Below are 13,331 nucleotides of genomic sequence, written 5' to 3' on the forward strand. Positions count from 1 at the left end.
TAATGGAATGTTAACCTTCAACGACACATATCGTAACTAATGTTCTTAAAACGTTTCTTTTCACGCTTCTACGCGATCACTAACGTGGTCTTGTGTTTGTTTTTTTACCATTCATAATCAGTTCGGTTTTTTCTACAAAAAAAAGTATAATAAATAATGAACAATATTACAACACCGAAAGATGCGAGTTATGCAGTCAACATTTTGTGTTGTTGGTTAAATAATGTGAACCTCAACATTTCATGACTTAATTTCCACAGTAAAGTTGCCATAAAGTAGTTGATCCATTGTAATTTTTATCACATTTAGTGTAAAAAAAATATTAATTTTCTTGTGAATTTTACTTTGAGGTTTTTTTTTCAATATATTACATTTTACACGTAATTTATGAATCGGATGATCTTATGTAAACACGAATTAGCCTAAGGTTTCACCGTCCGAGTCGTAAAACAAGTAGAAAAAAACACCGACATAAGCTAATGACATCACAAATGTATTAAAGTTAGCGTTTAATTACAATTTCCTGTAAATCCAAGTATAGCCGTATAAGTTGTATAGTAGTGAAAAAGTGAACGAAGTATTATGCAACGGTCTTGACTTCCGTACAGGCGTTTGTATAATCCAATCATTTGACAGAAAAATCAAATAAGACATCAAGACACGAACGGCCGATAATTAAGTAAATGTAAACCAAAACGTGACGTGAGGTAACTATAAACGAACTGGTTTCTTGGGCACTTTATCGAATAAAAAAACCAAAATTTGAATCTTACACCGGCGATTGATAATTATTTATTCATTAATTACTGTCAAATATCATAGACGACATGATTTTCATTAAATAAATAATCGTTTTACCGATACGCGTGCGATTATTGCTTTGTGTATGTGTTCAAACGATTATATGTAAATATTCCAGCGATGCCAAATCGTGTGCCGTTTAATTATAAAATCCTTTGTGATCAATTGAAAAATTAATCATTAACCATAGCCCAGCTGGCGATACTACAGTGGCTTATACTAATCGATTATAAAACCATTGGTTGATACGAACGAATTCATTAAAACTTGTCGATTAACGAGCAATGTACTGTTTTGTTGTTTTTCCTTGGCCGCCGACCAAATTAGTAGTTGATTATTATTTAATAAAAACAATACCAGTAATCAAAAATATGTTTTCTATACATTTAATTACCGGCTACAATGTCAACACATTTTATGGAACCAAAATAAACATGCTACGTAAGTTTCACTCGCGTTCCAAAATTCGGCGCGGGCCGTCCCCATTTTGAAAACTATTTGCAAAAATTAATTTTTTCCAAAACACGTTAAAATTTACACCGTTGTAAATGATTGATATTAGTTACCCAACCGATGGCGACCCGAAACGTTCGTCATCAGGACCGCCCGCATTTGGATATCTTGAGCCTCTTAAAAATTACTAGTATTTTATTTTAAGAAGAAAAATACTACACCTCGGGTTGTACGCTAAAAAATTACTGCCGGGGACTCCCCTCGGAAGCAGCTCTACTAATCGATCGCTGTTCAAACGACAAGGACATTTCTTCATCAGCGTCTTTGCCTCCCCGAACCCGTTAGAGGTTTATGAAACACAGCCGTCAGTCATTTTCTAGGACGGTATACATTTCAAGACAATAATTGTGCATTACGTTTATATTGTCGCGTACGGTTCTCAAAGAGTTATTATCGTAGCCTATTGCTGTGCAAAAAAATCATAACAAATAAATGGAATAACGAGACCATCATCATTAAGCCGAGTCGGTCTCGTTTTGTAACCGACTTGCTGTGGTCGAATTGTACTTTCTCCGATTACCAAACACTGAGATTTTGACAGACCTTCGACGTACGTGTATTATCTAAAACGGTGACCCGGCCGAGCTACCCTTTTCAAAACGCTTCGGTAATTCAGTCCGTTCTGTTCTATTTGTTTTGCGCGCTCAGTTTTTTTTTTTGCACTATTATTTTTTAATGTTGTATTACTCCGATCCGTAGCAAAAACCAGTAAAGTCCATTGGCTACACACAAATATATTACTATTGTTATTATTATTATTTCATTTTTCAAAACGGTTTACGCGATTTGAGCGATTCTCTTTCCTCGCGCATCTGTCGTTTACCTATGAAATGACCCTCGTTGGATTAAAATGGAACCTGTACCTTTTTCTGGCACAATAGTAGGCACCTGTAGGTCAGTGGAGGTCGACAATCTTTAGAACCCATTGTACATTCTTCCTGCTTCAAAAAAAAAAAATCTTCTCTATATTTTGTTATTTTTACAATAGCGAATCTAGTGTTTAGAAAAAATATTACAAAATAAATGTTCAAATAATAGTCGTCCGGGGCACACGAACAAGTGTTGCTAATTAAATTTATGTACTCTGTAATGTAAAACGGCCAAGGTTCAGTAAGGAGTTTGAAAATTGATTTTGAAATTATTAAATTAAAAAAAAAACGTCATTCTTATGCAACCGGACAACGAGGTGTCATTATTGCGTTTGTTTACATTTTACGTGGAATAAAATGAAAAAAAATTATGTATTTGTGCTCACATTTTGTTAGTCAATTAAAAAAATCAATAAAAACGAATAGTGACGTATGTTCATTAATATCATAAATATTTGAGATTTTAATGACGCTCTTGATAATACTAAATTGTCGATCATCAACACATACTGAAAACATTAATGTTGTTTTAAATAAAAAAAATGGAATAACTTACAAGTTGACATTTTTCGCTAATTGTTGTATACCAAAATCCTAATTGTTCGATACCAACGAGTAAGGTACTTCACTAACGTCTAGTAAAGTCTTTGATTTTTGCAATAATTAACTATTGTCAATATTTCAGTCTTACGTATCTTATTTTAATGTTGAAAAAACTAGAATAAAATTGATGGTGAATTTGAAAAAAAAAAAAATTCCCAAGATAGCGTTAACCTTTGGTTATCTAAGTGTGTTAGTGATTTTTGTTAATCTAGACGTGTTAGCGGTGACCGTTGAACATTTTCGTTAGGTTCTCAATAATTTGACCCCAGTGGCTAACAGTACTCGATAACACGTTACACACAACTCCTTTGAAAAACTATCGTCGAGTTTTTTAACATTCTGTAACATGACTTAATCGTTTGATATTTTACATACTACTCGGCACACGAGCAAAAATACACTTTCCATTAGCAGCACGTGAAATAATTAACATTAATTCGAAACTAGTCGATGAAAACATATCTTATGACAAGACACTACGGTCAAATTATTACACGAAATGCCAACATTATTAGGCATTTTCTTTTATTTTCGTTGAAAATGGACTAACGATAATTTTTTACTTAAAAAAAATTATTTAAATGTCATGTGCAAAATTTGAGGTGATTCTTTTTAATGAAATAACTAATAAGAACATTACAATTTGTAATCAGTTACATTTTGTTGCGATGTTTCTGTAGAAAAACAAGAAAATTACTTGTCAACAAATAAATAATTTACACACACACACAAAATGTTTACGTGTGCAAAAATGTAAGAAACGGATAGTCTTCTTTAGCCAACTTTAGTAGGCAAAAATACAAATAACAATTGATCATTCTACACACTGAACGTGTAGCAAAATATCGTTTTAAATGGTCTCGACCTTCGCGGTGAATCCAAAATATTAGCATTTTAGTTATTTATCTCAAGCCGACGGCCAAGACATGATAACAGTTCACGTACAGGAGAAAAAACGAGGTATAATAGCAATTTAGTGCGCGACGACGTTAAAGCGGAAGAGTTCATTGGCGACACAAATGCGGAAAAAACAAACGCATGACCGCATTGACGATTAATCATAAAAAATGTAATAACAATACTTGTATTATAGAAAAACTACTTTCCCCTGCATTGGCCTGGACGGCTCCATAACACGTTACGCAACACACACTACAGCTAACAATAATTTTACTATCACTACACACATAATACCCAACGCGTTACGTTACTTGTCATCGTTATTCTGCACGTCTAATACACGTACACAAGAGGGGCGGTATTATGCTGTTTAGTAGTTACACGCCGTTCACATTTATTTCGTTTTTTGCCCATACATTATTATTTGCAGTATTTTTTTCAATCGACTCTTCTGCACAAAAACAACTTTGTGTTTCCCGAGCTCTGCAGTATTTATCCCATAAAAATTCTAAATGTAATAAGGCGCTTGATAAATAAATGTAAAACAACAAATTAAATCAAAATATTTATTATTAAAAACTTTTCCGTTTAACGCTTTTAACCAAACACATGTAAATTATATTAATAATAATAAATAAAATTAATTCGTAGTAATAATCAAAATAAGAGCAATGCAAAACAAATTTGTCAAATGACACTTTAGATAGTAATAATATTATGGTTATATAAGTACATTAGCAATTTGAAATAGAGAAACGGCGGCACCGACACTTGTTATCGTCTTGTGTTTACACCATCTAGGTGTGTATATATAAAAAGGAATACAGAGAAAAATGCAATTAAAAAAAAAAAAAAAGTGATAATAATATTAAAAAGTACAAAATTAAACGCGTTTGGTGTAGCGCAGTGACAAAAATAATAAATTAATAAATTACGATTCTAAAAAATATAATAATAAAAATAACGCATATGAGAGCTTAACACACACAAACACGACTAAATACAATACATATTATTATTATATAAAAAAAAAAAAAAAGGATAAATAAGACGCACGCGGTTTGAGTCCGCTGCGATCAATAACACAACAAAACGAGTTAAGAAGAGACATTAACCGGACCGTTTTAATTTTTATACATTACTATTAAATTAAAAATTAATTGAGATTTGTTAATGATCGAGTCAAATACAGTTAGATACCGTAGTGAACTTTGTTATACAGATGTTGTATAGTATGCAAAAGTTTCGTACAACGCGCTTGCGCGATGTTTAATAGAAAAGGATGTTTCATTTTTTATGAATTAAAAAAAAAGAAATAATTGTTTAGAATAATATACACGGCGAAGTCTCTCTAATAGGTACAACATTAAACATATATAAATACACAATTTCATTAAGTATTACACAGTATTATAAATAGTGGTAAAAAGTCGGTCAGTGTGTATAATAATAATAATAATTATAATAAAACAAATATACTTAGTTAGGTTATGCAGGGATATTTATATGAACCAATATAATAGAATAATAATAATAATAATAATAACATTAAAGTCTATTTGTTGAAATAATAATAATAATATTAATTAAATATATTGACGATGCACGAGAACAATGATTCGTATACGAAATCGGTAGGGACGTCATCGTATGCAATCGTAAGCGCTGACCGGACACACAGTATCGTTTTTTTTTTTGAAATGTTCGCATGAGGTAGATGATGAATAATGATGACGAGATGGTCTCTTACACTAGAGAACACAGTCGGGTGTGAGGAAAATAATTGGAAACTTGAAAAACGGCATGTGTATTATGAGGTACGTGCGATGGCGGCGGTTGAGGTGGAGGTGTCAAATTATTAACAGCTCCGAAAAACGCGAATTCGGCCGGATAATAATTTGAATATCCACAAAACCGCTACCGTCGCCCGTAACAAAAAATACACGGGCCACTTTAGCCTAATACTTTACCCATACTCGACATGAACAGTCCCCTGAAGAACTAGACATTGATGTAATTTATGATACCACCACAAGCATCAACAACATTCTACGTCCATATAATACATCGTTAATAAATCCGGCCCCGACCTGAATGGATGGGGAGGACACGGACAACATTTACCGGGTTCGTATACGGATCATTGCGGACTATTAGATCGTCAATGAGGTTAACGCGGACCAAATTAATCCTAAAAAAAAATATAACACGCATAATATACGAGTATATAATAATAATTATAATTAATAACTAATCAATCGGATAGAGTTGTTTCGTTTGTTGTTAGTTCTGTTTTTTTTTAGGAATGCGATATTATTTCATAATAGATAGTAATAGTAGTAGTAGTGGGTAAAAAAAAAATCGGAACATCAGAATTGTCTGTAAAACGAACGCCTAATTGAATTGTAAAAAAAAAAAAATACTAAAACATTAACGAAAAATATAATTTAAACTATGTACAAGACTTTTTTTTTCTTATCACGTTTGGTATCAAAAAAAAAAAAAAAAAAGAACAAAGTGGGCAATAAGGCAGCGGCGCGCTTACGTCGTCGTTGTATCACGTTCTTTTCTTTCTTTTTCTTTTTTTTTCCATCAGAAACCGTAGAACCCGAAATCGGGTTCTGGATCGCTGAGACGTCTGGAAGGCGACAGAGACTTGTGACCAACGGAGGTGATAGCGTGAAAGGCGAACACGTCTGGCGTGCCGGTAGGTGAACCAGACAGTCTGTTGAATACGGGTAACCGTCCCTCGGGCGACTGTGGTGGTGTGAACACGTCCAACATACCGCCTAGGCCTCCAAGATCAGCCAAAGAACCGTCGCTTCCGATGCCTGACGACGTTGACAATGGTGGTGACGCTGGTGGTGGTTGAATGTAACCGTCTCCCTTGTGCACAAAGTGACACCGCTGGCCATACGGGCAGTATCCGGCAGAGTTGAACGATTTGCATGGTTCGGTCTTGTACTTGGGATGTCTGAAGACTGGACGTAAATCCTGTTCGCCGTGAGCAAATTGACACTTGTCGCCGTACGCGCACTTAATTTTTTCAATGTACTGCCTGCACATTTCGGTCTTGTACCTGGACCCCATTGGCGGTTGGGGTGGTGGCAGCTGTTGCTGACTACTAATGCTATTGCTTGTGTTGTTACAGTTGTTGTTGTACTGTTGTTTTCCGGATGATCCGTTTCCGTTACCACCTCGGCGTCCCTGTCCTTGTCTACCGCGTCTAGGCTCGGACGACACCGATCCTTGGTTGCTACCACTATTGCTGCTGGACGATGACACCATTTCTTGCCACCATTGGTCCGCTTCAGTTGACACGGCGTGTGGTCGATTTTGTGTCTGTAACAAAAAAAAAAAAACATAATGTTTTATTGTCAATATTAAAATTTATTTCTAATGATACGGCAAACCACGCGACATATGTTAAATAAATTTTAATTCCAATATTTATTCGATTTTATTTTATACGAACATAAGAACAAAAAACTATAAGAATAGAAATCAAAAATATAACTGAACATAACACGACGGCATTGCTCAATTTTGAATTGTTCGATTATATAATCATGGCCTAATTGTAATCCTCTACAGAATGGCCCCTAACCTCAAAAACCTTGAGGATAAGTGTTCTTTATATTTTATAATAATTAACAACAAAATTGTGTTTTATAGAAGATAATTAAAATTTATCATGCCGACAGAAAACTGGGAAAATATATTTTGATAAATTTGGACGCTTTTCATAAAAACCGTTATATTAAAACTATAAACTTTTTCAATTTTAGATAACGTTATTTTACTTATTATAATGATTAGAAATTAATCTTATGACAACTGTAGGTAAATTTTAAAATTAATCATTAATGATAAATTTCAAGGCGAAAACAAAAATTTAAAGACAAATTCTTTAAATCTCTCATTTCTAAAATTTTAAAATAATATATTGTAATTTCAATAAAATTACAAAAAATTGAAATATGGTTTAAAATGTTGATAATTTTGATTAAGCTCAATAACCTTTGCCTGTTTATTGATACAATACATGTACATTTATACGGTAATAACCATATGTTATTTAAATATTGATATACCAAACCACAGGTACTACTAATAATAAAAATATACTTCACGACAGTTTTAAAACTGTATAAAAATGGTTCATTGTCGCTCTTTGTCACCAATAATGAGCGTAAAAATGATATCTATCTAAAAGTGTCCCATCTAAATTAGAGGGCAGTAAGAAAGCGTGATTCGTGGTAAATGCAAAAAAAAAAAAAAATATATAAATTATACTATTAAAAATTCATAAACGAGAAATCACAAGTTAAAACCTTTGTTAACTGAAAATGGTTTTTTTCATGGAACAAAAGTGTTTGATTTCAGTACAGATAAGTCTACACCATCTTAATACATTCAGATTAAATTTAAGTTATAATAATATGTATGCAGACAATATCATAAAGTACTAATGCATTCAAATAAAGGTAGTAGACAGTATACGCTAGCATATGTATTGTGTTTTTCTCACTGTTTTTTAACCTCTACGTCGGCAATATGTTATGATCGCCATACGTCGACTGCAGGAGACATCGAAAAGAAGTATAAAGGCGACAGCGTTATCATACACAGTAGTCGTCAATCCAAACAACGATCGTAATAAATCTTTTAGCAAATGTTTGAGAAAAAAAATTAACTCCACTCTCCTTCTATTATAAAATAACTTGGCATTTAGAACGATAACAATTTATATTCTTAATTTATTCTATCAGTTTCTTCAAAACATTAGTACGCCTAAACGTTAAAAAAAAAATTATGAAACGTGAGTAACTAGCGACACATCAATCGGGTTATATTAACACACGAGCCAGTTCACAAATAGTCATTTTTAGGTTAGGTGTATCGACATGAATAATTATATGCATTCTAATCTCTATGCATTAACGACAACTATTCGAAAAAAATAATTATAATAACCCAACCACCTGAATACAAGAATTCAGACGAGATAATTACTGATAAACGAAATTTTAATTTAGTTATTAAACTATCTAGTATTACATATAAATTAAGAGATGAGTCAACGTCTACATAGTACTTAAAAATAATAATTTTCCCTTTCAGTCTATTTTTTAACTGGTAATAGGTTTTATAGTTTATTCAATCTACTACTTCACATAACCCAAATCTGAGTTTTCTAAGAGTGATAAATCTAAAACACATAAAACGTCAGATAAGAAATAAAAGGTTAACAACATATAATTGTGCTGCTCTTATTTCTCTATTATTTTAATCTGATATTATGTTATACGCTAAAAAATAATACATAATAACGACGACTAAAATGATATTCAAGAAATAAAACATATTTTACACAAGCCGTGGACTAATAGGCATTTTCGTTGCATTATTCAGCAGCGTTTGTATTTTATTAAGAGAAGAAAAAATTGTTTATCACAATTTGAAATTCTAACGTTTATTGACCTATAGACTATAGACGCAATAAATTTTTGTTATAAAAAAAAATTATCCTAGAATATATGTCTATTCAATGCATTAACCGTTTTTCACAACTGGACTGGTCGACTATTTCAAAAACAAATAATAATTCAAATATGATAGAAATTTTAACAGTGTAATTAGTATATTATGTATTTAAATTGAATGAATAAAACCTATTGATAAACTATTCATTAATAAAGGTTTTTTTTACACCATATGCAATAGACTGGTAAGCTATAAATTTTATGTTAAATAGGAAATTTTAAATAGAAATAGAACAAATTTAACACAGGTTTTTCTTAAAGTTGTTGTTGTGTGATGTTTATTATCTAACTTATTTTAAGTTTTAATTGTTCCTTTGTTGTATAACGAATGAGAACATCTGTAGAAAGCCGATGGAATAATTTTACTATCATTTTGACTTATACTTTGTTTTTTTTTTTAATCAGTATCACTTTAATTTCATGCTTATAGAAATAACAATAATACATTAAAGGCACATGCCGTTCACTAGTCCAATACTAAGGAGAGTTGTTACAACAACAAAGTGTGGACACGGTCAGCGTTTAGAAAGTGAAAATAACCTATGTAGTCTTGAACGTCGGCGGCTATTGCATAAGTCCTATTACGATACTAACACACATTACATATTTTCACTAGTTCTACTCAACAACACAACTATATCGTAATAAACCCAACAATTTAAAAATGCGTCTAATATCAATACTGACCTAAGTGTTGACTCAAAAAACTATTTTGACAGTCCAAATCTCGGAGTGCCGTAAAGAGTACATGAGTAGGACAAGGAGTTATATTGATAATGTTGTGATCAACAAATGGAACAACATAGCATTTTACGGTATCGCAGTTATTATTGAATTAACAACAGTCCTTTGTCCGCTATACACAAGGTATTAACGGACACGTACACTCAAATAACACAATATTTAAATAGCAAGGTCACGCGCAAAGCTCTGGGCACATAATCTAATTTGAGGATACATATACACGACACAGGCAGGTGGGATACCGAAGACAACATTGTAACAATTAAGAAAATTGACCGAACTGACAAAATTACTAATGAAGACAAATAATGACTACAAATATGGTTAAAATAATTTCAACTAATATTTTATAGCTAAAAGCGTGACGTTTTTAAAATAATTTCTCTCATATATCACTTTTACTTTATTCTATTCGAGCACAGTCCGTGCGCAAACAGAAAAGTATAATAAAATGCAAATTATCTGAATAAAAGTAGTTCCCACGGAATGATACGCGAATAAAAGTTCTATTATTATAATTATTCATATAATTAAATCATTTTAGTGGCAAAATTATATTAAACCGCTTTAAAATTATGCGCGATCGACTTCCTGGTTTTAACAAATTTTCCTTTCTCTTATAAGCACAATGGCGGGTATTATGACCCCCGAGGCAAGGACGACGATGATACTTTGCCACCATACATAGTAACCTGTTTGGCTAATAATTGATTGTATTCTAAATACAATTTCTTCAAATATTAATGTATACTAACATTAAAATTCAAAACAAAATTACAAGGACACCAAAATCAACAACACCGATAACGATAGTTGTTGTTTTAGAATCTAAATATATCTCACAGACTATTACAAAGCCATTAACGAACATAAAAACTTTTCACGACGGCAAGGCATTTTTCTAAAGATGAATTTTAAGTAGACGGAGAAAACCGGAAAAATCAGCAGCCACAATGCATGACAGCAAGTTGGAGGTGGAGGAAACCTTGGACCGTGACCACTTTCGATTTTTATGAAATCGCGGCTAGATACCGGTGGCTGCGACCGCATTTACAATAGGAAATGATATTTTTTAATTTTACTTTTTATTATTTGAATATTGTATAACTCAATTGTACAGACGAGTAAACAAATCGTGGATCAATTAAGTCAGCCAATCAATCTTGTTGCCAACTTAACACGATTGAAATTTAATGTGCAAATATTTAAGCATTATTTTTTATATGCCTAAAAAATAACATAAACAATTGCGTTAACGAGAAAGTGTTTAAAAACACGGAAGACATCAAAGATATATTAATTTAAAAAAAAAACTATCATAACCTTGAGTTTATCACCATTATTCGATAACCACCTTGTTATCGTATCTCATAGTATAATTTTTAGTTTGGTATTCGAAATAGTCAAGTACCTGATTTGCGATATCGTTTCGACCCGACAAAAAAACGGTTCACATTTTTTTTCCCCACATGTCTAACACATATTTAACGCGCACCGGGCTACAGTAATAAATACATACATACATAATGAGATTGTATACATATAAAGAAGAATATTCAATATTTAAATTCGCATTATTAATGCGATAATAGACTAGTGGATTACTAAAGCAATGAAGAAACCACAAACTTCCAACCAATGAGCGAGCAAAAGACTTGAAAATATTCAAATTATGATAACGAACAACTCTATCCAGATAACCTTGGCACAATCGTGCAAAAATCACAAAATGTCAAATTTCTATACGACCATTAACCGAAAACATAAAAATTTATCCTTTTGCTCGATGTCGCTTTGCCGTCTGTCAACAACACAATTTACCCCACCACGTGTTTGACGCTCAAAAACCTGTTGCTGATCTAAAGAAAGGGACTGTAAGATAATATCTTATAGGGGCTGCGACGGTCGGGTACGGAAAACACACAACTCACTAGAGGGTATGTACAGTACAATGTATATATATATATATATACACACAAACATAATAAAACAGGAGAGAACAGGTGGTTGCACGACGACCCAACAAAATGTGTTTGTAGAAAAAAAACCAAAGATTTATCGACAGACCCCTAGGAAAACTGGAACATACCCCACGCTAAGGATTAATAACTCACGCAACTTGTACACTTAGTTATCTCATTAAAACATAATGTATAAGAGTTTTTATTTTTTTTTTTTTAACAACGTGTTAAGCACATGACTACTCGCTGCAGTAGAAAAAAAGGACGCACAAAATTCCTTATCTTCATCCAGAAAAATAACTTCGGCATAGGTCAACGACGCTGTGCATCAGCCGACCACCGAAATCGATTATAACTTCAATAGACTGAAATGGCGAAACAGATAAGATGATTTAACCTACAAACAATATAAAACACAATCGATAGAACGGATAAATGCAACATTTTGATGATTTTCGATTATGTTTATACAACTCTAACGCAACCTATTTAAAATAATAACAGCGTTATCTGAGCGTTTCAGTGAGAAATCATACGCGTCAATCGGCTGCCATTATGATAATTACGTACACATAATGCGCGTTCAAATGTTAAGTTTAAAAATAATTATTATCGCTGAATTGAGGCATTTCTTTATTGATGTTCTACCGTACAGTGACAACACGTATAAAATACACGAAATTAAATGACGCGTGAGCTATAAAATCGTATTAAACACCGGAGCCTTTTTATAGAAATATAATTACACCTTGACACCACAAGACGGTGATGGGAGGCGGGGGGAGGAAAAAAAACGGTTGTTCCGTTTATCGCTAGAGCTTTATAAAAATATCACGGGGAAAAAAACCCAAGAACGGTGTTTAAGTATTTACCTTGGCCACAGTTTCTCCGCAGTTGAACAGCGAGTTTGTCATATTGGTAAATTGTTGTTTTGGATCTCTAAATCGTTGCGTCACATACGCACACGCACAAACACGTGGTGATCCGCTACACTCGATGCGGACGATACTAGAAATGCTGCGTGCTGGGATACGACCAAGCACGAGGTGCGATTGTTAGAACACTTGTTTTTTCAACAATAAATAAATAAATAAAACTACTTAAAATTTTTATTTTTGCACTAAGAGCGTATTATTTGATAAATCACCGGACAACGGGCAAACTACAACAGACCGATCGACAATAATTATTTTTTGGAAAATCCCACATGAATTTCTGTCGCTAGGCTTCAGTTGTATATATCTGCACTGATCGCGTAAGAATATGCGTTTCTCCCGTGTCGCGCTTGATCGTCTATGTCTCGTTGGTAACGTGTTAACGTACCGATCGCGTTTGTCGGACTGAAAGACATGGACGTTCGATCATCGATGGCAACCGCGTGCTCGTCGGACTAG

The 13,331-nt window shown here is 33.0% G+C and overlaps 1 protein-coding gene across 1 annotated transcript; it reads right to left on the reverse strand.

Annotated features, from left to right (window-relative positions):
• Window positions 1-4,238: 4,238 nt before the first annotated feature.
• On the reverse strand, window positions 4,239-13,331 carry LOC126898151 (mRNA decay activator protein ZFP36L1). Its single transcript, XM_050672125.1, has 2 exons — window positions 12,810-13,331; window positions 4,239-7,028 (listed from the first exon to the last, which is right to left on the reverse strand). Exons 1-2 carry the CDS (start codon window positions 12,849-12,851, stop codon window positions 6,279-6,281), a joined length of 792 nt encoding a protein of 263 aa, XP_050528082.1. The 5' UTR covers window positions 12,852-13,331; the 3' UTR covers window positions 4,239-6,278.

Source organism: Daktulosphaira vitifoliae, unplaced genomic scaffold (genome assembly GCF_025091365.1).
Source record: "Daktulosphaira vitifoliae isolate Bord-2020 unplaced genomic scaffold, ASM2509136v1 Scaffold_1, whole genome shotgun sequence".
In the NCBI taxonomy this organism is placed as follows: domain Eukaryota; kingdom Metazoa; phylum Arthropoda; class Insecta; order Hemiptera; family Phylloxeridae; genus Daktulosphaira; species Daktulosphaira vitifoliae.